A 26,623-nucleotide genomic window follows, 5' to 3' on the forward strand; every position below is an offset into this window, starting at 1 on the left:
CAGTGACACAGGCCTTTGCTGCCCACCTTCTAAGTTGTCTTGGGTTGGAAAATTGTTTCAACTCATCTTTTTGTTGGCTCTGGCACTCTGAAATTATTTTTGAGGTGCTATTTTGACATTGTTTGGAGGAAACCTTGGGAGAATTTCAGCTTTACTCTGCCATTTTGGCTCTTCCTCCTCTTTTGAGTGATTAGTAATTTCCTTTTGGAAAGTATATGATGTCATACTAAACAGGAACATCTGGAGCAACTTCCTTTGGGGGGGGGATCCCTCTTTGCCTTGCAATATTCTATGATGATAGCAGACCCCTTTGGTGAGCATATCTTATTGTGGCTAGCACCTCCCAGTTATTTCCTTGCTATTGTAGGGCCTTCTGACACTGATTTTCCAGCATATTTTTTCACTCCTTTCAACTATGGTCATCTTTGCATTGAAGTGCATGTATCTCAGTCTATATGGCGACCCAATTTGGGGGCCTATTGAGATCTTCTTAGGTTTCTCTACCTATGCAGCTTTTACATGATATGGTGGTGCCTAAGCTTCATTTTTTTCCATGCACATTTATCATGTACTCTGCAATCTGAAATCATCAAATGTCCCATGAAATGATGCTTTTTATTGCCTTTGGATGCATGAGAAATCCCACTCTACTATTTTCTCTATTTACCTTCTTCCATTTATCTTCATCTTCTTTTTTTTCTTCTTTTGATTTGATTCATATCAAGAATGTGAAGATGGGGGCAGCTAGGTGGCGCAGTGGATAGAGCACCAGCCTTGGTCAGGAGGACCTGAGTTCAAATTTGTCCTCAGACACTTGACACTTATTAGCTGTGTGACCCTGGGCAAGTCACTTAACCCTCATTGCCCTGCAAAAACAAAACAAAATAAAATAAAAATGAATTAGGTCCCTGAGAGAACTACACGTATAATGTGAAGCTGTGAGGTGAAGAACTTAGCTGGCCTCACAGGGCCACCATCTGCCAGAGGAAGGTTTTCCTGATTCCGAGGCCAGTTGCCTTGCCATGTCTTAATATGTAGAATCTATTAACCTATGTAAAGGTCAATGGATGACATGAAACGTTATGCCTGAGTCTGTATATAAACAAAGCACGTATGCGTGAGAAGTTAAATAATACAAGAGTTAAATAACAGTAAAAGAGATGTTGATCAGTTGTTTCAGTCTTGTCTGACTCTTTGTGACCCCATTTGAGATTTTCTTGGGAAAGATCCTAGAGTGGCTTGCTATTTTCTTCTACAGCTCATTTTACAGATGAGGAAACTGAGGCAAACAAGGTGAAGTGACTTGCCCAGGGTCACACAGCTAGTAAGTGTCTCAGGGCAGATTTGAAATCAGGAAGATAAGTCTTCCTGATTCTAGGCCCAGCCCTTCATCCACTGTGCCACCTAGCATAAGAGATATCAAGGCAGCATATAATTAAGTTACAAATTAGTGGTGCATTCAATAAATGGAGGAAGGTGGTTGGTTAGGAAGAAGTGATATTTGAAAAGGACTTTGAAGGAAAAGATTATTTTGTGTACTTAAAACCAGGGTGAGGGGAGAATGGTATTCTAGGCAGAGAAAGTGATGTGAAAAAAGTCTGAAAATAGGAAGATGCATGGGATATTCTGAGGACGGTGATTTGGATCATAGAACATCTAGTCAAATCTTCTCATTTAACAGGTGGGGAAACTGAGGCCCAGAGGTGTTAAGTAGCAGAGACAGGATTTTTGAACCCAGATCCTCTAAATTCCCAACAAGCCTATGATTTAATCTCTTCTGTAGCAGTGACCTACCACAGACTTTTTTTTATCCCTTACAGTAATTCCTAACAGTCATGGAGAAAGCATATTCTTTTATTTTACATCAGGAAATTTATTTTTATTTTTTAAAATAATAAACATTTTAATTTAAAGTTTTGAGTCCCAAATTTTATCCCTCCTTCCCTCTCTCCCCTACCCCTTCTCTGAGATGGTAAGCAATCAGATGTGGGTTATACATGTGTAATCATGTAAAACATTACCATATTAGTCATTTTGTATAAGAAAACTTGAATAAAAGAAAAAAGTGAAAGAAAGTGAAAAAGAGCATGCTTCATTCTGTTCCATCGATATCAGTTCTTTGGAGGTGGATAAAATGCTACATTATTAGTCCTTTGGGATTGTCTTGGATCATTGTACTGTTGAGAATAGTTGTCTTTCACAGTTCTTCATCAAACAATATTGCTGTCACTGTGTATAATGTTCTCTTGGTCCTACTCACTTCACTATACATCAGTTCATACAAGTCTTTCTATGCCTTTCTGAAGTCATCCTGCTTGTCATTTCTTATAGCACAATAATATTTCATCACCATCATATGCCACAGCTTGTTTAGCCATTCCCCAATTGATGGGCATTCCTTTGATTTCCAATTCTTAGCTACCACAGGGAAAGTATATTCTTTTAAAAAGCAAACAAACTCAGCCATTCTGATTTGGATTTAATTAATCTGGCAAAGTGTCATGAGGTCTCAAATAACCAGATGATGATGTTTTCACTAGAAAGGGTTGTCTCCACTGATGTTTCCACAGAAAGGTTGTCTGTCTGCCTGTTGTTCCTTACCTCCTACTCTCTTGTCGGTTCTTTGCAATCTACATTCCAAACTCAACTGAAACTGCTTCCTCCGAGGTCATAAGCACATTCTTGCCTCTTACATCCAGGACTTTTCTCAGTCCTTATCCTTCTTGGCCTCTCAGCAGCTTCCCAAGCTAGTGACCATCCCTTCCTCTTGGATATCTTATTTTTTTCACTTATTCTCTATGACATTCTTCGTTCTCCAATCTTTCTCACCTCTCCATTCTGCTGGCTCTTGCTCTTCCTACTAGCCACATCTCTGAAGGCTCTGGCTCTTTCTTAGATCCTCCTTCTTTCTCTCTGGATACAGGAGATCTTATGGAATATTGTAATGTTATCTCACCAAATGTCTTTGCACATTGCCTGGATATCCTAGAGGCATCTCAAACTCAACATGTATAATGTGGAAATTATTATCGTATCCTTAAAACCCATCTCTTCCTAACTTCAACCATTTCTGTTGATGGTGGCACCATCCTCTTGGTTGCCCGAGTTCACAATGTCATCATCTTTAACTGTTCCCTCTCTTTCAACTCACATAGCCGTTCACTTGCTAATTCTATTCAATTCTACCTCTATAACATCTCTATCATCTGTGCCCTTCTCTCAACCCCCACAGCCTCTACCCCAGTTGAAGCACTCATCATTTCTCTTCTGGACTATTACAATAGCCTTTTTCTTATTTTAAAAAATTTAATATTTATTAAACCTTCATTTAAAAATAACCTTTCTGGTGAGTTCTGAATTCTCTCCCTCCCGTCCCTTCCCCACTCATTGTGAAGACAAGAAATGTGATATCAGTTATACATTTAAATCATGCAAAATATTTTCCCTATTAGCCATGTTGCCAAAAAAGCAAAGCAAAAAAGCAAGAAAAATAAAGTGAAAAAAGTATCCTTTGATCTGCATTCAGATTCCATCAGTTCTTTCACTGGAGTGGATAACATTTTTCATTATAATTAAATCTTTCATCATAAGTCCTTCAGAATTGTCTTGAATCATTGTATTGATCAGAATAGCTCAGTCATTCACAGTTTGTTCATTGTACAACATTGCTGTCACTATATACACTCTTCTCCTGGTTCTGCTCATTTCACTTTGCATCATTTCATGTCTTCTGAGATTTTTCTGAAAGCATCCTGCTTGTCATCTCTTATAGCACAATAGTCTTCCATTGCAGTCATATACTGAAACTTGTTCATCCATTCCTCAACTGATGGACATCCCCTCAATTTCCAATTCTTTGCCACCACAAAAAGAACTGCTATAAGCATGTTTGTACATGTAGGTCCTTTTCCTTTGTCTTTGATCTCTTTGGGACAGAGACCTCATATCGGTATTGCTGGGTCAAAGGGACAATAACCTTTTGAGTGGTCTCCCTGTCTCCATTTTCTCTCTAACACATCTAGTCAAATTCTTTCATTTTATAGATTTTGAAACTAAGGCACAGTGAATAAAGTGACTTTCCCAAGGTTGCCCAGTGGCAGAACCAAGATACACAGACCCCTAGTGTTTGGATTCTAAACCCAGTGTTCCTTCCACTCTACCATACTGCCTCACACCATGGATCAGTGTGGCTTCAGTAGAGGATTTATGTAGGGCATTATGGGGAGAAAAAGTTATAAGAGGGTTCAGAAGTTTGGCCTTTTTATTGTAGGTAATCAAAGGCATCAAAGCTTTTTAAACACAGCAGTGCATTAAGAGCATTAAGTTAGTGACTTAGGAGACAGTTGCAATGGGCTTCACTTTACAATTTTGTAGTGAGTAAGTTGAGTATGTGTGGTTTTCTGTAATTCGTAGAAAATGCAATAACTTACAACTCAGCAGGTTCTTTTCTAGAAGTTTGTGAAGATGTATATCATATCAGGACACAAGTCTTGCAGATGGCATAAAATTTCTGTTTTCTTCAAATGTTGTTTTTTTAAGATATTATAAAGTAAAAACCAACTGGAAGACTTACATGAACAGAACCAGGAGAATGTTGTACACGGTAACAACAATATTGAAAATATAACCAGGAGGTGGTAAAAAAAAGAAAAAAGAAAAGATAAGTAGTGAATGTAGCACAGGAGGTGACCCTCCTTTCCCAAACTTGGGCATCTTCAAAGTTCCAAATATTGGCAGTATGTGATGCATTAACCCATGTTTTCAGAGCATCATGACAATGCTAGGTTCCTGTGCCCATCATGTCTTGTACTCTTGTTCAGGAAAATACCACATAGTGTGTACTTCAGCATTACCCTTTTTCACGGTGCCCTAAAGAAAAACAATGATAGTGGAACAGGTAGGCAAAAGGATCAAAGGGAAGCCAAAGGCCCAAGAGCCTTGTGCAGATTCCTCTATCAAAATGGGTCCCATGATGGGAACAAGATGGGTGGTGGAAGCCAGAAGAAGGTAAAGAAAGAAGGAAGGGGCAAGGAGAGTTACACAAGTCACCTGCCAGAGAAGAAAGAATGTGCCCACAATGCCTCAAGGCATGGCCAAACCAGTGCTCTGTCTTCCATCATCATATTAATGATAGATATTGGGGACAGGGCGAAGAAGGGTAAACCTTATTGCATTGTGGGGAATTCCTGGTTTACAAACTCATTTTATCAATACAGATCTCAGTAACCAGCCAAAACTTACCAGTAGGGAGTTGCATGAGGCACTGAGAGTGACTTGCTCATGATGTGTGTACACGTGTGAGAAATGGGACTTGAATCCAGGTCTTCCCAACTCTAAGACTTGCTCTCTACCACTATACTGCCATACTTCCTCTCAAAAACAAGAATTACTGACTTATAGATGCTTTATGATAGCTGGGCCTCACAACAGTTCTGTCAGGTAGGCACTCTGGGCATTCTGCTCTCCATTTTATAGCTAAGAAAACTGAGGATCAGAGAAATTAAAGGACTTCCAGAGAGAAACCTTTGCCCCTTTGTTTTAAGAATACATGGGGGGCAGCTAGGTGGCGCAATGGATGAAGCACCAGCCTTGGATTCAGGAGGACCTGAGTTCAAATGTGACCTCAGATACTTGACACTTACTAGCTGTGTGACCCTGGGCAAGTCACTTAACCCTCATTGCCCTGCCAAAAAAAAAAAAAAAAAAAAGAATACATGGGTCCTTGGGGCAGCTAGGTGGGACAGTGAATAAAGCACAGGGCCTAGATTCAGGAGGACCCGAGTTCAAATCCAGCCTCAGACACTTGACACTTACTAGCAATGTGACCCTGAGCAAGTCACTTAACCCTCATTGCTGTGCAAAAAAAGAAGACAACAACGACGACATGGGTCCTAAGGCCTCCCCTTGCTGTCCAGGTTCACAATGGTCCAGGATTTGTGAAAATGTATATTTGTGGAACACTTGAGGACTTATTCCAAGGATGGGGATGAACGATTGATTATATTTTTTCAAGAGAAAATAAAGACACCTCAAAATTAGAACCTGAAGTAGCCATGATTTCTTTAAATTTCTTTTAAAGCTGTAGGTTCTATATCTTTAAAAGATCTTTCTAATTGAAACATACATTCATTACGAGATCTGTAATTTGCCAAAGCAAGTATATGACATCAAATGAAGTTTTAGCATGGAAGGAGACTTACCTAAAGTACAGCTCTAGTTAGTGGAATATATAAGTAATACTGCCATAAGGATGAGAAGAAAAAGTCATGTGACATTGTTGTAAATTCAAATACATCACTAAAAGACAAAAAGAAAATACAGTCTAGGAGCAGAGACCAAAAGCATAGCCTTTTTAGAGCTTGGACAAGTGTTTACATTTACACTACAAGGAGGCAGAGTCAACATTCAGCCCCATGCAGGATTGCAGTGCGTACCTTCATTGTGTAAAGCTGGAAAAAGCATATTAGTTGTACTTGTGTGTGAATCTTCTGAAGGGTGTGCACTGAGCTTCCTCTTTTAGTTGTGAATAACATCTGAATTTGTCCTCATCTTGGTATTTAACATTGTATTTAACAATGTGGCTTGTATGTAGTAACCACTCAGTAAATATTTGTTGGATGGATGGATGGATGGATGGAGCAAGAAACAACTTATTTGCTAGGAGACCATTTCTTTAGTGACTCATATCTTCACATATTGATACTTTGAACTCAGTGATCCCTGACAGAATCACATCTAAACATGAACAAGAGTTTTGTTAAGTGGCACCTACTTATGTTTGGTACTTTTAACTTCTTTACAGAAATTTTCCTCGCCAAGAGTTCCAGTGTCAAACCACATGCCAAGGGAGAAACAACAAACCGGATACCTAAATGCTGAGAGGCCACAAATGCCTTTTAAGATAGGACGGGCCCAAATCAGACCTAACTATTAGAGAATTTTCTACAGAAAAAAAATTGGAAAGGTGTCTTAAAAATCAGTTCTGGGAACTTTAGAGAGGACAGCTTGATTGTGCCCAATGTGTGCTTTGTTCACTGGTATTACTAAAAGTGATTATCAATCGAAACAGCTCTTAAATTTAAAGACATCCATCAGCTTATTCCATTTCTAAAATCTTTTTCATTACTCTGCCTCTGATCAAATCATTCTGCACGGGTTTCAAATTTTAACTGAGATTCTTGTTTGAATATGAATTGGAGTAGCTAGCCATTGAGGACCAACCAGTACAGCCAAGAAATTCTATGATTGTAGAGTAGTGTCATCTTTTAATCTTTCAAATTTGATGATTGTAGGCTACTGTCTTACCTTCTGAAAATTGAGATGGCTCTCTACTTTAACTTTGTCCTTGTCAAAATTATATTCAGATTTTCAACCCCTCAATTATATTTTGCATTTCTTTGCACACCCTCATTCCTTCTCTCATCTCAAAGCCTCTTTAAATTTTCCCTTCTTTCTCTTCTGCTCTTGGTCCTTTATTCCTAATATCCATCTTCACTAATCTAAAAGAAATGATAAAAAGTTGCTATCTCCAGAGTTGATTGGAATTCTCTCTTCCTGACTTATGTAAAGTGTACAGTGAAAATGAAACAAAGACCTTACCAGTTTACTTGAGAATATTGAGTGTTCTTAACTCACTAGATAAATTGTATGCAAACAAACCTGTAAGTATTGTCAATTTCATTTGAAATCTGTTATTTACTTAAATGATGAATTCTTTGTATTAAATGAATGGTTTGGAAGAGCTCTGTCCCAGGGGAGAGCGAGTTCTGGTTTGGTTCCTGTTCTTTGGCCACTCGGCTGCATCGTCTGTAAAAATCCGAATAACTCTGTTACCTTCTCAAGGGAAGGGGGCAGGATCTCTTGAGGTCTCTTCTACTTCTAAGGTCTATTGAGCTGTGGACAAAAGCCAACCACCAGTGAGTGGCAGAGAAAACTACACTGGGATTTCTTCCATAAATAAAGTTCTAATCGCATAATCATTTGCTGTGACTTTTAACTAGACCAGGGCCATATGTTGGCTTACCTTATTCCTCTAAGAACCATTTGGACTTTTTGTTCATGGATAAAAAAGCATCATTTGCTACTTAAGGCCAAATTCAACCCAGATCCCAAGGCTACCAGCTGCTTTTCTCTCTTCTGGGGCAAAAACCCCTTTTAGGCATGCCAAGGGATCTGCTACCTTATATGTAGTCAGCATCTTCCTCCACCTTGATCAAGGAATGTTTGTTGTGCATGTTGAATTGTCAGAAGCTCAGTCAAGGAAGGTTACACAATATGAACAAATTGAACACAACCCTTCCCCTTGTGGATCTGATAACCCCTGTTTAGGTAGCAGGGGTTAGGGACTCGACCTGTGAATTCATTGTTTCAGGGAGCTTTTTGAGCATTGTTGAGGAACTCCCTCTCCCAAAGCCCATTGAACTCTTCTCTGCAACTCTGAGTTTTGAGGAATTATCTAGAGTACTGAGAGATTAAGGAGCTTGAGCAGGAAGCAGAAAGCTGGGAAACAGTTTTTTTAAAGTCACTGTTTCTGATAAAGACCTAATTTCTCAAATATATAGAGAACTGAATCAAATGTATAGGAATACAAGTCATTCCCCAATTGAGAAATGGTCAAAGGATATGAGCAGGCAGTTTTCAGATAAAGAAATCAAAATTATGTATTGTCATATGAAAAAAATGCTTTAAATCACTATTGATTAGAGAAATGCAAATTGAAATAACTCTGAGGTACCAGATTGGCTAATATGACCCAAAAAAAAGGAAAATAATAAATGTTGGAATTTGAGACAGGATTTGAACCCGGGTCTTGCTGTCTTTGAGGCTAACTCTTTATCCTCTATGAACAGTAGATATGAACATAGTAAGCGTTTGTTAAGCTTTTACTCTCTGACTGAGTCTGTGCTACTTCTTATTCAGCTGGTAGAACTTTTTAAAAGAAGAGTGTCTAAGAATTCTACACTTTTACTTACATTCAGTTCATGATTAATGTAACCATTTGAAAATAGGGACAAATGGTTTTTTCAGCACACTTTGGTTTTGAATTAGTCACTATTGTCTAAACAGACAGTTCACATCTCCTTTCATATCCTGGCTAACTGCAGGACCAGCAGCTGCAGGCCTCATCAAACCTTCCCTTTACCTCCCCAGGTCCATTCCATTGTTCAGGCTTAACCTTGGATGAAGAAAAGAATTCATTTCCTTTTGCTAATAAAGGAACCTCTGAATCTTAGAATGTCACACCTGGAGAGGTGCTTTATGGAATTTGCAAACTGCCAGTTGGAGGCAGGTTAAAGCACATCATTTTCCAAGCCAGGACTCTCAGATATGTTCTGAGTTCGAATCAGTGTTACAGCTAGGCGATTCCAATGAAAAGAGGACACTATGAATAAACATACATATTCATGCTGCTCCTTTAAAGAACTGTTGTTAGTACTCCAGATTTCAACCAGGATTTGGCATTTTGTATTAGAATGCAAAATGACTGTTCAGCAGCTATTCATTGAGCATGTACTTTGTGGTGACCATTCTACTAGGCATCAGAAAAAACGTGCCAGCCAACTTTGTCTTCCTTTATGTTTTGATTTAAGGGGGGGTAAGGAAATGGCTTTTTCAATGGCCACATGGTTCAGTGAGCAGAGCCCTTAATTTGGAGCCAGATCACCTGGGTTCAAACCCTGTTCTACCCCTTATTTCCTGTGTCTTCTCTCTGGGATTCAAGGTCTTCCTCTGCAAAATGAGGGGATTGTACCAGATGACCTCGATGGTCCATTCAAGCTCTAAATATGTGACTATGAGCTCTTCATTTCCATCATTTGCATGATTTCCCTACTGGCATCCAGGATAAATTTAGTAAGGTGCCAAAAAAGTAATTAAGTAATGGAAGGCAGCATGACCAAGGGACCAAAATAGATGGTAAAGCCAGAGGGAATTTTAGAGATCATCAATTCCAGCCTCTTCATTTTAGAGATGAGGAAAATGAACCTCGAAGAAATGATGTGCTCTCCATCCATAGCTAGAAATTGAACCCAGCTCTCCAGGTCCCCTACGCTGACCACAGCTCAGTGTACCCTTGTTTCTCCTCCCTTTTTTGCAGTTAGAGTGGTTTTTAATTTTTTTTTAAGAGTTTGTCCTCCTACCTTGTTATATCAAAAATTACCCTATGGTGCAGAGAGAAATATTCTCTCCATTTTCCTGATAATGAGATCATGGTCTAAGGATGTCCAAGGTTTCCCAGTGATCTTGCACTCCAAATGGGACCCAAGCCTTGGCCTCATTTTTGTCTCTTTATTATATATAGCTTAAAGAAAGGGCTTTTCTCCTGGGTAGATGCAGTTTTAACTTAGGTGTGCCTCAGCCTCTCTAATTGTAAAATGTTTTCAAGGCCTGCCCTTATTTACCTGCTAGGGGTGTTGTGAGCCTGGAAAAAATGTTCTTTGAGCTCTTGAGACCGAAGATGTTTCATCACTGAGGAATTTCAGAAGCAGCTGCAGCGAGCTACAATGTCAAATCCCAAAGGCCTTGGCTCAACAAATATGGTCAGATTTGGGGCTTCTTTAAGATTATAAAGTTTCCCGATTTAACAACCAGCAGACCATGTGTTCAAACCTTGAGGGGAATAGTATGTGCCTGCCGTGAAATGAGAACATTGTTTGCTGATATGCCCTGGAGGCAGGAGGAGAGCCATGGGAACCTTGCAGGTGCAGGGTGTCCTTTTGAATCTTCCCGAGTCACAGCTGTATGCAGTTTGCTGATCACTGAGCACAGTTGGTGCATTTGCACCAAATCTAAGCCCCAGTGTTAGGTGTGCTTTTTGCACTTTTCCTTCCCTCTTCTATTCTGGGTCTCTTGCTCCGGAACCTTGATGCCACCTCCACTTTGAATTCTCCCTCTCTGATCCCTTTACAGTTACTACATTTCCCACTTCTCCAAAACTCATTCAATCTGCACCTTGACCTCACAGGTCCTGCAGTTGCTTCACTCTGCCCAAGTCACCCAATTCATAAGTCCTCACCTGCTTCTATAATTCCCCATTCCTCTTATTCCATGATCAGCCGCTTCCTGGCTATGGCCATTATTCCCCGCCCCCCAACCCCCTGTCTCTTAAAGCTGCTGGCACAGCCACCATCTCCCCTACTTCCTGCTCTGTGGCCCCAGAATCTGTGAATTGTGCAGACCTAGCCCTTTACATTCAGGTTGTGCCACTTCAAATCGGCTTTCACTGATACTTTTCAATCCTCCGTTCTACAATGTTCTAAACCTTTATTGTCATCAAACCTCCAACGCTGCCTCAACCTTCACCTTAGCAGAATGTATCTTCTGCTTGACTGAGAAGATTGAAAGACATTCCATGCAAAACTCCCACATCCACCCTCTTCTTCTCCTCGGACTATCTCTATCTCTGTCCCTATACTCCCAACCATTCTTCCCGCTTCATGTCAGATGGTTTTCATTCCATCCTCTCCCACCTCCTCTGAGTCTTTGCTTCATTAGTTAACTAATATCTTTAATACCCGACCTCTTTTTGCCTTCCTAAATAGACAGCTCTCCCCGTGTCCCACTTTAAACAAAAACAACTACGATGCTTAGCTCTGCTCTCCCTTGAAGCTATTCTATTTTCCCTTTCGTTTGATACCAAGCTTCTGAAAAAAATGACCTGCCTCATTTCCCTACCTGTCCATTGTGAGAAATGGGTAGTTGTTTCCTCTCAATGTGGATATAACAGTCAGTCATACTACCCCTGACCTGTTTGTAGGACAAAGGTCTCAGATCCCCTCCTCCCCATCAGGTTAGCAAGGTCACATGGTCCAAGGAGCCCTGGTCTCGATAAGGTCCGCTCCAGAGTTGTGTCCATATAAGGAAGTATAACGTCCACTCCTGAGTTATGCCCATACAAGGAAGAGGGGTGGGAATGCTGCGTTCCAATTAGCTAGTTTTTGTGCGTAGATTGTAACCCTTGAGTAATTGGACCATTGGGAGGGTCCATTTTCGTTAGGGACTAGGGTATAAAACAGGGCCTTCGAGCCCCCTTTCTGGGCACCCACTAGCTGCACACTAGGGTGCCTCCTTCTCATGAGAAGAAAATAAAGCCTTTGTCACTTCGATGCTGAGTTCCTGAGAATTATTGAGAAGAGGATGGATTTTTTTCCCCTCACATCCATTCAAAACTCTTGAATCTCCTGAAATCTGACTTTCCTCAACATCGTTTTACTGCCACTGCCCTGAAGGGCACCAGTGGGCTCGTCTTTACCAAATAACTCACCTGTCCCTAAATCAACTCTTCATACTGTTGATCGTCCAGCCTTTTGGAAGCTTTCCTCTCTTGGCCTTCATTCCATTACTCTCCTAGTTCTTTTGCTTTTCTGATTCTCCTGTCTTTCCTTTGCTGCCTCCTCTTCCTTCTCCTGTCAGTTAGCTGTGTCTCCCACAAAGGAGCGTCTTTGACCCTCTGCTCATTCTTCTCTACATTCCACATTTGTGGAATTTGTCCAAACAGAAGCTTACCTCCCTTTAAATGCCAAAGCTTAAAAAAATTAACTGTTTGAAATGTTGTTGTAGTTTTAAATTTTACCCACTTCCCTGCCTTCTTATACAGAATACGCAGATTAGAATTGAACCTGGTCTTCCTGAATGAGGGCCATCATCCTGAATTTCTTTTGTTCCAGGGTATTGTAATACAATGATGCCTTCCAGGGCCAGGGGGATTTGTCTGGGCTCTTTTAGTTCCCGCTGTGCTTCCAATAGTTTTCATTCATCTTTTTAAATGAACAAACATTTACTTTCTCTCCCTTTCCCCCTCTCCCCCACGAAAACAAAAACAAAACCCCATTGTAACAAATATGCAAATCTAATTTCCACTTGTTGGCCCTGTCAAAAACAACCTGTGCCTCTTTTCCAGCTTTAGTCATCACCACCATCATCAGTCCATAAGAATTTAGGGTTCAGGGGGCAGTTAGGTGGCACACCAGCCCTGGATTCAGGAGGACCTGAGTTCAAATCCAGCTTCAGACTCATGACACTTACTAGCTGTGTGACCCTGGGCAAGTCACTTAACCCTCATTGCCCCAGGGGCGGGGGAAGAATTTAGGGTTGATATGGTGAAAAAAATGCTATCCACTTCCAGAGAGAGAACTGATGAACTCTGAGTACAGGTTGAAGCATATATATATTTTTTTACTTTTATGTTTCTTGCTTCTTGTGTGCTTTTGAAACTCATAGGTTTAAAAAATGAAAGTTAATTTTTACATGTAATTGGGAAATATTTAATGAAATAAATAAAAATATATTAAAAGAACAACACCCCCCCCCCAAATTTAGGGTTGATCATTACATAGGTCAGAGTTCTTAAGTGTCTGAAAATTTTTGTTTTGCTAGTTTTTTTCAGTCACTGTCAGCTGAAGGGCACCCCCTTAGTTCCCAGTTCTTTGCCGCCACAAAAAGCTGCTGTAGGTATTTTGCAGCCCCTCCAACACCTGTCATTTGCCGACTATCCATATCCTTTGACCATTTATCAATAGAGGATGCTTGATGCATTTTTTTTCTATCTCCCTCCTTACTATCTGGCTGTCAGATGTCACTTCTTGCACCTTTCAGCATGTCTGGCCCTAGCCTCACATTCTTCTCCCATTAACTTTCTGTGACCTGGGAAACCAGGTAAAGTTGGTAGTAATTGAATATAAAATAAGAGGGAATGAGGTCTGACAGGTCCTGAGGAACTTTTTTCCCTCTGGGTTCAGCCTGGCAGCGATTGATCATGCAGTTTCTACGATGCTGATCGAACTCTCTCCTAATTTGGAAGGCGAGTGAAGCTGGGGAGAGGATTACAACTGAGAAATCCCTGCACAGTTTGGGGAAGTGCATCAAAACTGGAGGATAACAAGCCAAGATCGAGAACTTGGCAAACAAGTTGTGGGCTTGAAAGGGCCAGGAGCTGCTAAGGGGCCTCAGCCCTGGATTCCACAAGGTTTTCAGGAGCTCTAGGATTCAGGCTGCACTTGGGTCCTTAGACCCAGAGCGCTCTAGTTTGTTTCCTTCCCTTGGTCCTACCTCCACTTTCTTTTGAAGTCTCCTCAGTGGGAGAGCCCCTACTGCTCCCATTCTTGTCTTTGTGCATGGACTTTGTGACATCTATTTGGGCTTGGGAGCCTTTCTTGTTGATTTCTTGGTTCCCAGCTGTTAGCCAGATTACGAAGGTTTTTAGATAAATGAGATATCGCTGTCTGCAAATTCTGGTTACTTTAGTTGTCTGGGGATGCATAAGCAGAGCCCTCAGTGATCTATCCTGCATAGGAGTTTTTGGGCTGGTTGGAGAGTCGAGCCACACAGGCATGAAAAATCAAGAGCAGATATGTTTAAGTGCCCTTCTAGTTCCGAAGCAGTAGTCATCGCCCTGTGAGATGATGTCAGAGGCCTGAGTTGGGTCTAGGGGCATATATAGAATTTTGTTCAGTAGAAAAAAAGAAATGAGGGCATTCCAGATGAGAGGCATAAATATAAGCAAAGCCTGGTGATGGAAATTAAAATGTATGTTGGGGAGACAGTGAGGTTAAAGTAGAGGTCCAAATTTGGTCTGCTCAACCAAGGGATTTGGGTGCCATCTTCTTCTTCTTTTTTTTTTTTTAGTGAGGCAATTGGGGTTAAGTGATTTGCCCAGGGTCACACAGCTAGCAAGTGTTAAGTGTCTGAGGTCAGATTTGAACTCAGGTACTCCTGACTCCAGGGCCAGTGCTCTATCCACTGCACCACCTAGCTGCCCCTGGATGCCATCTTCTAAGCAATGGAGAGGCACTAAAAGTTTCTGAGCAGGAGAGAAGCATGGTGAAAGTAGCATCCTAGGAGACCAGTTTAGTCGTGGTGGGGAGGCAGAATAGAGAAGAGGTATCGAAGGTCTTCTGCCAGCTGCAACACTCCCAAGAAAGCCCAAATCAGATTCAAATGGCATTAGTGAATATTGAGCAAAATAAAAAAGTACAATAAAATATAGATAACGTTATATTTTCAAATGAAGTCAACATGCAGCCCAGAGGGATCCTTATGTATGGATTACTGGGTCCTGTTTCTGTTTCAGTTTGATACCACTGGCCTAGATGATCTCCTGATTCTTCATTCTGTGACCCTTTCTCATCTACTCTGCCTCAACCTCTGATTGAAGGATTGTAGAGAGAGAATAAGCCTGTCAGTTCAATAGGACAGGGAACTTCCAGGTGAGGAAACTCCCTTTATGATACAGGTTGACATCTTCTCTGCAACTCAAGAGTCTTAGAGAGTTGTCTAGAGTGCCCAGGGTCACATAGTCAGGAAGTGACGAGTAGGATTTGAACTCAGGTCTTGGCTTCTTTCCTGTGATTCAATCTCATGTCTTCAACTGTCTCTTGTCAATTTCTGCTTCTTTAAAACTGCTCAACATTTTCCTTCCATCCCCCCAAAAAAACCTCATCCCTTATTTCTGCCCTGATTGTTCTATTTATCAATTTTCTTATCATTCAGCCAAGCTTGAAAATTTAGCATCTTCTTCAATTCCCCCTTCTCCCATATTTCCTGTATTTTATTCTCCATTGCTGAGATTCTAGTTCAGGCCTCTTTCACTTCATAATGGGATTGTTGGGATGACAGTCTAACTAATCTCCCTGTTTCCTTTTTCCAAAGCCATTTTTCATACCACGATTCGACTTTTTTGGGGGGTCTAGATCTGTAATTTCCTTGGTGCAGAGACCTTCCTGATGAGGAAACTCCCTCCACAGATACAGATCTGCAACTTGTCTGTCCATTATGGCAGTGGCAGCAAACTCAAATAAAAGTAAAGGCCACAAAACTATACAGAAAGGATCCCTGTAGGATGCATGTTGACTTACTTTTAAAATGTGACAGTATCTATGTTGTATTGTATTTTGATTTGTTTTGTTAAATATTTCCTCATTATATTTTCATCCAGTTCACACTGCACAGTGAAGTGTTATCTGCTCTAATCCAATGTCCTCATTTCATAGATGAGGAACCCGAGGTGCAGTGACTTGTTCAAGGTTGTAGAGCTAGTTGGTAGCAGAGCAGGGACTAGAGCCCCACCACATTGTTGCTTAATTCCCACATATTACTATCATTGTAAATCTAGCATTAACGTACAAATAGCTAGGGAAGATTTTTCTTCCCAATGGGAGAAGTATGCATATCCTACTAGTTATAAGGAAAGATCTCTTTTAAAAATGTAGTTCTAGTTTATAATAATTTTGACATTGTATTAATTTTCTTTTTCCGATTGATAGAGGCAATCAAGTGCTACTCGCATATATTTCCTTTATCCTTTTTTCCCCTTACAAGATGCAACATACCCCCAGAAAAAGGAGAGATTTTAGGAACTGCCGTACTTCTCTTAGGAAAAGAGCAATGATCTTTCCTTCCCCGGTGCTGCACAGTAATGATGCTTCACATTTTTTGGGAGCCGGGCCCCCCCCCCCCAAAAAAAGTCCCAATCACTTTTTTTGTTTGTTTGTTTGTTTGTTTTTTAGTGAGGCAATTGGGGTTAAGTGACTTGCCCAGGGTCACACAGCTAATAAGTGTTAAGTGTCTGAGGCCGGATTTGAACTCAGGTTCTCCTGACTCCAGGGCCTGTGCTCTTTCCACTGCGCCATCTAGCTGCCCCCCAATCACTTTAACATACACATTATCACATTTGATCCCCATGACCATCCTATGAGATAGGTAGAGCAAGGTAAACATCAGGAAAACAAGGCTCTGAGGACCCAAAGAATTTGCCCAGGGTATCGAAGCAGCTTTTGTGAGGGAAGAAGGGAACAATAAATGGGGGGGGGGGTCGGGAAAGCCTCATTAAGGAATGAAACATTTTGAGAATGTACTCTAGAAGGGATTCAAGCAGCTTCCGAGCAAGACATGATGTGATACAGGCCCTGATTTATCAATCCAATTGGGACCAACCCAAGCCATATATTTGCAGTATTTTCCTGGAAGATAGAAAATAGTTCAGTTTGAACTTCAGATCAGCAGAGAAGTTAGATTGATTTATTTTGTTATCTTTCAGAACAAAACTAAGTGTATATAGGTCAGGGGTTCTTAGCCTTTCTTGGCAGTGTAGAGAAGCCTTTCTCTCTGAACGATGTTTTTAAAAAATTGAAGGAAATGCTAAATTTCAGTTAGAGGAGGTTGGTGAAAATAAAGACGCATTTTCCCCATCCAAGTGTGAAATTAAACCACAGCATGGAGACAATAAAGCTAAGCATCTTAATAGCTAGTATTTATAATAGCTTTAAAGTTTGCAAAACCATTATTGATGCTCTCATTGGATTGTCACGACAACCCCAATAGGTCCTATTATTATCCCCATTTTAAAGATGTGACAACTTAGGCACAGAGAGGTTAAGGGACCTGCCAAGGATCACACAGCTACAAGGTTTGAACTCGGGTCTTCCGGACTCCAGGAGAAGCACTCTGTTTACTATGCCACCTTTCAGGTCTTTTGCATTTAGGAACACCAAAAAGTGTTATTCACGATACAGGAAACACCAAAAGGCAAGTCATGTGACTCAGGAACAGTGTTTCAAGTACGGAGGATGAAGGCAGACAGTGTGTTTTCGTGGTATGAGGGTTGGCCTTGGTCTCTGGAAAACCTGGGTTCAAGTCCTACCTCTGATAATACATAGTGGCTTTGTGATTCTGGGCACAGAGAAGGTGCCAACCATCATTGGTGAAGGGAGTCTCCTCATCTGGGAGTTCCCCATTTGTTTTAGGCAGGGGAGGTGGGGGTGGGCGAAGAATTGTTTAACCCTTAGAGTGAAGGGCATATCTGTGCACACTGCCCAAAATCATGTGGTAAAAAATGGAGTTCAATCCTGCCAAATGATCTTGAAGAATTACAGAGAAATGTGGGATAAATGAAACATAAGACCTGGTAACATTTGCTTGAATGGAACTGTTAGAGAAGGAGAAGACAGTAAGGACTTTTTCAGTGAAATGGGTGGTTGGGAGGAGATGATGAAGGCAGAGGGGTAGGGAAATGGGTAGAGTTACCCAGGGATGAGGAAGAGGAACAAGTAGAAAACATCAGACAGAAGAAAACCCCTGAGGGAAAGAGACAGGATAGATTTCCTTCCTAGAAAACAAGCCTGTCAGACATCTATAGACATCTATATGGGAAAGAGAGGGACAAAGAATGTTATTTCAAAATTTAAGAAGAGAAAAGCTCATAAGAAACAATCCCATTCTAGATGAAGCTCAAATAAGTCAGTCAACAAACATTTATTAAACATTGACCATGTGCCAGGCCTTGTGCTAGGTTCTAGAAGAAGTATGAATACAGCAGAGAAAAGTAATGCTAGAACCTGAGGCAAACAGAAGAAGCAGAGTGATGTTGAAGGAAAAGTTGGAATTATGTTCATATGAATATGTGGGAAAGGACTAAGGAAAGCAGTACAGATGCCTTAAAATTGTGTCAAGGGAACAGCCAGGGGGCATAGTAGACAGAGCACCAGCCCTGGTGTCAGGAGGACTTGAGTGTAAATCCATCAAGCCTCAGACACCTACTAGCTGTGTGATCCTGGACAAGTCACATAACCCAATTGCCTCCCAAACCATCCCTCAACCTGCCAAGCTAGAAAATGGAGCCTATTTTAAAAGAATATAAACTGGATAGAATTGTAGTATAAGAAACAAGATATAAAGAGGGAAAATTTTTGCATGCAAATGACTTCCTACTGGACAAAGGGGAAAAAAGAATTGCTGAGAATAGTATATTTGTTTACAACAGAAAGCAGATGTTGTAAAGATAAGTAGTAAGAATTCAGTAACTAGTTTTTGAATGCATGACCATGAAAATAAATTGGAGAGGAATATGGAGATTTGAGAAGTGGCAATAGATTATCTTTTTAGATAATGCGGTGACAATAGCCAAAATTGCCCTTTCAAAACACTGAAAATTTGGCAGAAGTTATGTGGAAGATGGCTTGTCACTTCCTCTTCTGATGACCTGGAGTATGGAAGAAACCTTGGGTTCTAAAAGAGCACAAGCTCTGATAAAATTCTAGTTATCTGAGGACTACCCTTGCTGTGTCAAGAAAATCTTACCACCAGACTGACAGCAAAGAAGTATGTGTTTTGGCTACCATAGCTCACAAAGACTATGTGGTAAGGCATCAGAGATGATCTGAAGAAGTATCAGGAGTACTCACACGAACAAGATCACAGATCCATAGTCTTTAAAAACATGTAGAAGAGGGGGCAGCTAGGTGGCACAGTTGATAAAGCACTGGCCCTGGATTCAGGAGGACCTGAGATCAAATCTGGCCTCAGACACTTGACACTGACTAGCTGTGTGACCCAGGGCAAGTCACTCAACCCTCATTGCCCTGCAAAAAACCAACCAACCAAACAAAAAATATGTAGAAGATAAGCAAATTTCTATTAGAACAGGAGAAATAAAATGCACATGAGGTGATCAAGAAGGAAATCCTATTCCATTTTTAGGATGACAGATGAAGCATGGCTTTTTTATTCATTCATTCATTCATTCATTCATTCATTCATTCATTCATTCATTCATTCATTTAACGGGGCAATGGGGTTAAGTGACTTGCCCAGGGTCACACAGCTAGTCAGTGTCAAGTGTCTGAGGCTGGATTTGAACTCAGGAACTCCTAAATCCAGGTCCACTGCGACACCTAGCCGCCCCCAGAGCATGGCTTTTTTTAAAGATTAATTTTTTTCAATTAACAAGCATTTAGTCCCCCTCACACCACACCCCCAACCCCATTGTCAAAAACAGAAAGAAACCCAAAACCCTTGTAACAAATACACAGAGTGAAGCAAAACAAATTCCCACTCTGACCATTTCCAAAAATATGTCTTATTTAATGCAATTTGTCCTCTTTCTGTCAGAAGATGGGTATTAGTCTTCCTCCTTGGTCCCATCGAGTCATTGATTGGTCATTGCTTTGATCAGAGTTTTTAAGTCCTTTAAAAGGTTTTTATTTTTTTGTTTGTTTTTTGTTTTTTGTAGGGCAATGAGGGTTAAGTGACTTGCCCAGGGTCACACAGCTAGTAAGTGTCAAGTGTCTGAGGCCGGATTTGAACTCAGGTACTCCTGAATCCAGGGCCAGTGCTTTATCACTGCACCATCTAGCTGCCCCAAGGTTTTTATTTTTTAAAAGTCATTGTTGTGGCATATATTGTTTTCCTGGTTCTACTCACTTCACTATGCATTAGATCATATTAAATCTTCCCTAGTTTCTCAGAAACCATCTCCTTCATCATTTCTTTTTTTTAAGGATTGTATTATTTTCCAGTTACATATAAGGATAGTTTTCAACATTTGTTTTCACAGGATTTTTAGTTTCAATTATTTTCTCCCACCCTCCCCTCCCTCCCTCCTCCCCAAGACAGAAAGCAGTCTGATATAGGTTGTATATCCTTCATCATTTCTTATGACATTCGTTATTTACCATAATTTGTTTAACTTAGGGAATTGATGAGTCCTCCCTCATTTTCCCATTCTTTGCTGCCACAAAAAGAGTGGTTATACACATTTTTGTATATACTAGGTCATGTTCCTCTTTCTTTGATATCTTTGAGGTATAGTCCTCCTTAGCAGCATGGGATTTTTTTGGTTTGTTTTAAGGAAGAAATGATAAGATTCCCAAGGAAAAAACGGAAAGCCAGGAATCTAAACAGCAAGATAGGTATTCTTGTCTGGAGAAACATTTAATGGTGAGTATAAATAAAGCAAAAGTGAAGAAATTGGATTAGATATAGCAAAATTTAAAGAGCAAATGAGCAAAGCCTGTGCAAATTCGTGATGGAAAGGTCAAGCAAAATAAAGGGCAAAATAAAAGGAGGTTGGCTTAGAAGTTAAAAACTGATGAGGTTAATTGGCACAATAGGTTAATAGATACTTAGATAATTCTTTACAGAATTGTTGAAGGTATAAGATCAAGGTAAAAATAGTGTGTCAATGTGCTATTTTTATCTTTAAGGAATGGATTAATTAATTAATAATTAATAATAATTAAATGATAAATGGATGCTTTACTAATACCCAGAACTACTGATAAGGTGATGTCGATTTCTATGAGGCTTTTTCGGATTTACCTGAGCAAATCTTTTACCTTTCAAATTTAAGTTTTCATTGCATATGGGTGAAAGAGGAAATGATCATACAGGGAAATAAGGAATGTTAGTTAACATTGCTATTTGAAAAGGTTAGGGGGCAGCTAGGTGGTATAATGGATAAAGCACCAGGCCTGGATCCAGCAGGACTTGAGTTCAAATCCTGCCTCAGACACTTACTAGCTGTGTGATCCTGGGCAAGTCACTTAACCCTCATTGCCCTGCAAAAAAAAAAAAAAGAAAAAGGTCTGAGAAACTGAAAGTGTTGGCAATAACAATAAGTCAAGGCAAGGGAGCAGCAAGTAGTTTCCTAGCATTCTTATTTTTTTAAAAAAAGCATGCCTATGGAAAGGAAGGTGGTGAGAAGACTCTGAAATCTTAAGAATTATGGGATCATACAGATCATCTCATTGGATAAATGAAGAAAGATAATCTAGAGTAGTTGTGATCTGCCTAAAATTGTAGACTTTACAGTAAGATGTTTGCATGTTTAGAGCCAGAAAAAACCCACATCAAACTTTAGATCAAATAAACCATGATTTTTTCGAGATCACGTGAAGATTTAGTATGCCATATAGGCACATACACAAACACACAGTTTTCCTGAGGGAAGGGGGACTGAACTGTGATTTCATTGGTATAGACTTCATCATATATTTGTATTGGTGAACTTCATCCACCAATAGAGATGGTGGATGGTAAGATACCTCCATGGCAACACTTGGGGTTAAAAAGTTTAAAGGGTCCTTGAGAGGTTATGTGACTTATCTAGGATAGCATGGCTAGAATGTGTCAGAGGTAGATCAGAGTTCCCAGAGGCTCCCAGAGGCTCCCAGAGGTTAAATGACTTGCCTGGGATCATAGCCAGTACATATCCAAGGTAAGTCATTATTCACCAGACCAAAACAAGAAAACCCTCAATATGTTGGGTAGACCTTTGCCAAGGTTATGGCAAGACATGAAGGGTTTTATAAACAGGATGGGCAGGTATGGAGGGAAAATGCCCACTGAGATCTTTTTTTTTTTAAGTGAGGCAATTGAGGTTAAGTGATTTGCCCAGGGTCACACAGCTAGTAAGTGTTGTGTCTAAGGCTGGATTTGAACTCAGGTCCTCCTGACTCCAGGGCCAGTGCTCTATCCACTGCACCACCTAGCTTTCTTCCCCCCTCCCCCCCACCCCGCCACTGAAATCTTAGAGTTCTTGGAGAATTGGCGGGCTTTTATTCATGAAACAGGGGCAAAGTGCTGGAATATATTCAGCTTTTTCCTCTCCACGGGTATTTCAGGGATGTTGTAGTTGTAGACTTAAAGTTGGAGGGGATGTTAGTGGGAGTCTGGTACCCCCACCCCATCCCCATTTTGTGTGACGTGTCCAAGTCCTACTGGTAGTGAGTAGTGGAGCTGGGATGTGAAACCAGGTTCTCTGGATTCCCTCCCCCCCCTCCAAAGTCCAGTGTGGTTGGTTTTCACCCCACTGTACCACGGATAACAATTCCGCAAAGGGCTCTTGTAAATCGCTTTTTTGGTGTCATGATTTGTTTTGTTGTGTTCCGTCAGTGGGGCGTTTGGCTTGTTTCCAAGGCAGACCCATTTCGTACCGTGTGCTCCCACCACAGAAAATGTAGCGCCCCCTCCCCCCCTTTTTGTGTCCCGGGGCAGGGGTTGCTAATAATTGCCCGCCCAGTCGTTTGGCCCGATTGTTCCTATGTTGGAAACTTGCCCAGGAGGTGGATGGCACTGTCTATACAGAGAGAGTTGAGGCAATGATCTGGATAATTCAGAAATAATTCGAATAATTTCAGCAAATGGTGGGGTGGGGCTGGGGGTGAGAGACTGAGAGGGAGTTCCTTTGCTTTTTCCAAGGCCCATTCAAGGCAGTGGGACTTGGGTCAATAGGGGCGGGGCTCAGAGTATCCAGATTTAAGTCCCGCCCTGCACCTTTTGGCTGTTTGACCTGGGCAAGTCGCGTAACCTCTCAGTGCCCTGGGCAAGTAGGGCTCTAAGTTGCTAAACTGTTGCCGACCGGCTTTGGGAGAGGGAGTCTCCTCATTGGGAGTTCCCTACGCCAATGAAATCTCGCGTCGGGACGGGGGGAAAAAAAGGGCAAAATCCAGACGGATTCCTCGATTCTTCAGCGGGCGTCGCAGGTGCACGGACGTGGCCTCCAGGTGGGATCGCGGAGGTAAGGCCGTCCGGCTTGGAGCGGACACTCGATCCCCGGCTTTGATGCTGCCTTAGCCTTGCTCTCTTGTCGCCTTATTCCACAACCCGAATTCCCACCCGCCTCCGGTTTTTTTTTTTTTCCTGGGGAAAAGAATTGTGAGGGACTGCTGGGTGGGTGGGGGTGTGCATGTGTGGTGTGTGTGTGTGGGTGTGTGTGGGTGTGTGCGCGCGCGTGTGTGTGCGCGCGCGCGCGTTTACGTGCGGGTATGTGTTTGTGTATGCGTGTTTGTGGGTGTGCGTGTTTGTGGGTGTGCGTGTGTGTGCGCGCGCGCGAGGGGGCGTGGGACGGGGGTGTGTGTGAGAGAGGGGGGTGTGTATGTGAGAGGAGGCGGGGACCCCAAGGGACGCGTCGGTTTGTGTGGAACTTGTCCCCCCGTGTGCTTCCGTGGCAGTGTAAGCTCCTAGAGGGTAACGGCAGAGGTTCTGTACCGCGGCTAACTGCGCGCCTAGTAACGAAACCGTTCAATCGGTAGACCCTCTAGTTCGCTCGTTCTCGTGCTCGCCAGCTCTTTCTCTCCTCCCCCCGCCCCTCGGGAAACCCTCCAAAAAGGGATCCTTTTTCGTCGCGCCAAGACGTGGACGGCGCTTGCGCATTAACGCTTAGCCCAGCGCAGCAAGCCCTGCTGCTACGAGTCAGCGGTGCATTGTAGCCCAAACCTGGCGCCTCTTTTGCTGCTTCGCGCGCGCGCGCTTTCCCTCTCGATCCCCTACCCTGCAGCGAAGAGTGACGTAATGCGGCCCGGGCTCGTCTACGGCGCGGGGAAGGAGGCCGCGGCGGCGCGCGCTCCGGGCCCAGGGTAGCCTGTGATTGGTCCAGGCCCTTAGATCTAGGGAACTCGAATGCAAGGCCTCAGTGTTTCACGGCCCCGGCCCCCCCCCTTTGGAACGCCGAGAGCTACCGGGCCTCAGAACTACCCGCGGCAGGTAAGGTGGTTGGGGAAGGCGGCCGCGAGGCACGCCCGTCCCCGGAGCCCACTGTAATGGTTGGAGGGGAAAGGGAGCGCGGGCTCGGAGAATTGAATGGAGGGGGTGGGGAACAATGGAGGAGGTGGAGGCGGCGGCGGCTAGGCCCTACGCAGGCCGCGCCGAGGGGGCCGGCCTTCTCGCGACTGCCACAGGATGGCTCCTAGAGTCGAGGGAAGCTAAGGGCTCCCCGCGCCACCCCGCGCCACCCCGCCCCGCAGGCGTAGCTCGAGACGCCGCGGAGCCCCAGCCGCCGTCGCCGGCGGCTTGGGGCGCAGGGAAAATGGCGGAGAACAAAGCTGTGAAGAAGCTGCGGGCCCCGTGGCAAGGCGTGGCGTGGCGGCCCGGCCCCAGGCGGAGGCGCCGCCTCCTCTACCCCCATCCCCGCCCCCGGCGGCGACGGCGGCGGCAGCACCGCTACCACCACTGCGGTCAGGGTGGCACCGCCAGGCGAGGGCGCCGCCGGGCACCTCGGCACGCACCGGGGGACCTAACGGAGCCCTCAGGGGCTCCCGGGCGGCTGTGGCAGCTACCGCCTCCATCTTGGTTTCCAGTGCACTTCAGGGGAGGGGGGAGGAGGCGGGGAGGGGGGGCGGAGGCTGAGGGCTGGCCCGCGCCCGGCGAGCGACGGCGGCGGCGGCGGCGCTGGGAAGTGGGAGGGGTAGGTGTGTGTGTGTGGGGGGGGGGTGAGCTCGTGTGCTGGTGCTGAGCCCCGGGCGCGAGCTCCCCCCTTCCCGTCCTCTTGTTTGCGGTCGGGGCCACGGCCGCGGCGAATGGGGAGTAAACAAAGGGACACGTGGCATGCTCTCTGCCCTGCCGGAGGAAACTTGCGACTTGACAAGGTGGGGGAAAATGGGGCTCTGCGGGAAGATGGGAGATATTGGACCGCAGCCTTCCGAGGGGCTTTGTGTGGGTCTCTCTGTTTCTCTGCGCCGGCCTCCCCCCCCCCTCCCGCTCTCCTCCGAGCCCCCCCCCCCCCCCCCCGTTCTGGGCCGTGCAGGGAGACACCCACTGCTGTGCCCGTGTGGTGAAAGAAAAGCCTCTTCCTGGAAGCCCACTTTGGTGCTTCGCTTCCATGACGCGGACGAATGAGAGAAGCCCGTGGGAAGCCTTTTCTAATGATTAAACTAACTACGATCCTCACACCTCGTTTCTTGTTAATGACCTTAGTGTTTGCCGCTTCAAAAAGGGCTCCCTCCAGTTTATGTATTAGTTCCCTAATATTTACGCTGGGCTTTTGACAAGAATAGTTTGCCCTTGGTTCCCTTTTATTCATAAAGATAATGTATTAATACGATTCAGAAATGTGCCTGCAAGACTTTCCTTTAATTATGGATCAAGTCGTTCAATCCTAAGAGATCCGGTACGATATTTTTGTTCCACTAAGTAAGTGTGTAGAAAACTTGGTTGCTCAAAACTGAGTTTTAAAGGCACTTGGGCCCCAGTCCACATCACCCCCTTACCCAAGTAGGCAGTTTAGACTTTATTGAACTGTGCAAGAATTTTGGTTTTCAAATACAAAGATGAATGTTTTCTTATAATACGTGGCGTACAGGTGTTTTCCAAAGAAAATAACTAGGTGAATTGGTGCTGAATTAACAAAAATCAAATACTTGCAGGATTTTTTTTTAACTACCATACCATGTTTATCGAAATGTTCTCATGAAGGTAGTCAACCAAGGTTTCATTACTTTTACAAATAAAAAATTAGGGTTTAGATTTTTCTTTACAACAAATATTGTGCTCATTTGAATCTTGAGCAAAGCGGCAGTTATGATTTGCAAAGCCTAAATGATATACTCATGCAGGTGGTTTTTTTGAAAATAGCATCCAACTCATTTTAATTTATGGGGACCCATATTTGTTTTATTCTTGTGACAGTGAGTTTTGCCCTGTCCTAGTCTCAATTTGCATTGGAGCTTGACTGAAAATGAGAGTACTAAGAAAGGGGACTGTTGAATAGAACTTCTGAATAGAGTTTCTTGTAGGTAGTCATTTTTACTGGTCTGGTTCACTTTCCATCACTCTAGTATGTGTGCCCTGTGTATATATAAATAAGGTGTTTGTAGAGATTACCTAGGGAGTCTCTTGTTTTCCCTGTTTTAACAAATTGGAGAATAAGTACCAACTTCCATTGCATATGATGGATTTTTAAACATTATTGTAATTTAATGATTTGCAAAGTATAGCCCATTTTAATTAAGCACGTGTGGTAAGAGTCTGAGCTCAACCTCACTAAATTATCAATTTTTCTTCTTTTTTTTTGGTGGGGCAATGAGGGTTAAGTGACTTGCCCAGGGTCACACAGCTAGTAAGTGTCAAGTGTCTG

The 26,623-nt window shown here is 42.8% G+C and overlaps 1 protein-coding gene across 7 annotated transcripts in view; it reads left to right on the forward strand.

Moving 5' to 3' along the window:
• ZNF711 (zinc finger protein 711) overlaps positions 1 to 26,623 on the forward strand; it is a 114,777-nt gene that overhangs the window by 52,405 nt on the left and 35,749 nt on the right. The window contains exon 1 of one of the 7 annotated variants that reach the window (XM_043973860.1): positions 23,085 to 23,290. The exons of 1 other annotated variant lie outside the window; for it this stretch is intronic. In XM_043973860.1, coding sequence (XP_043829795.1) covers positions 23,177 to 23,290 — 114 coding nt within the window. In that variant the 5' untranslated portion in view covers positions 23,085 to 23,176. Of the gene's footprint in view, positions 1 to 23,084; positions 23,291 to 23,948; positions 24,256 to 24,981; positions 25,137 to 26,623 lie in introns of those variants that run through there. 5 more of the 7 variants (XM_043973864.1, XM_043973861.1, XM_043973863.1 and 2 more) reach the window with 5 other exon arrangements.

The sequence above is a fragment of the Dromiciops gliroides genome, chromosome X, assembly GCF_019393635.1.
Source record: "Dromiciops gliroides isolate mDroGli1 chromosome X, mDroGli1.pri, whole genome shotgun sequence".
NCBI lineage: Eukaryota > Metazoa > Chordata > Mammalia > Microbiotheria > Microbiotheriidae > Dromiciops > Dromiciops gliroides.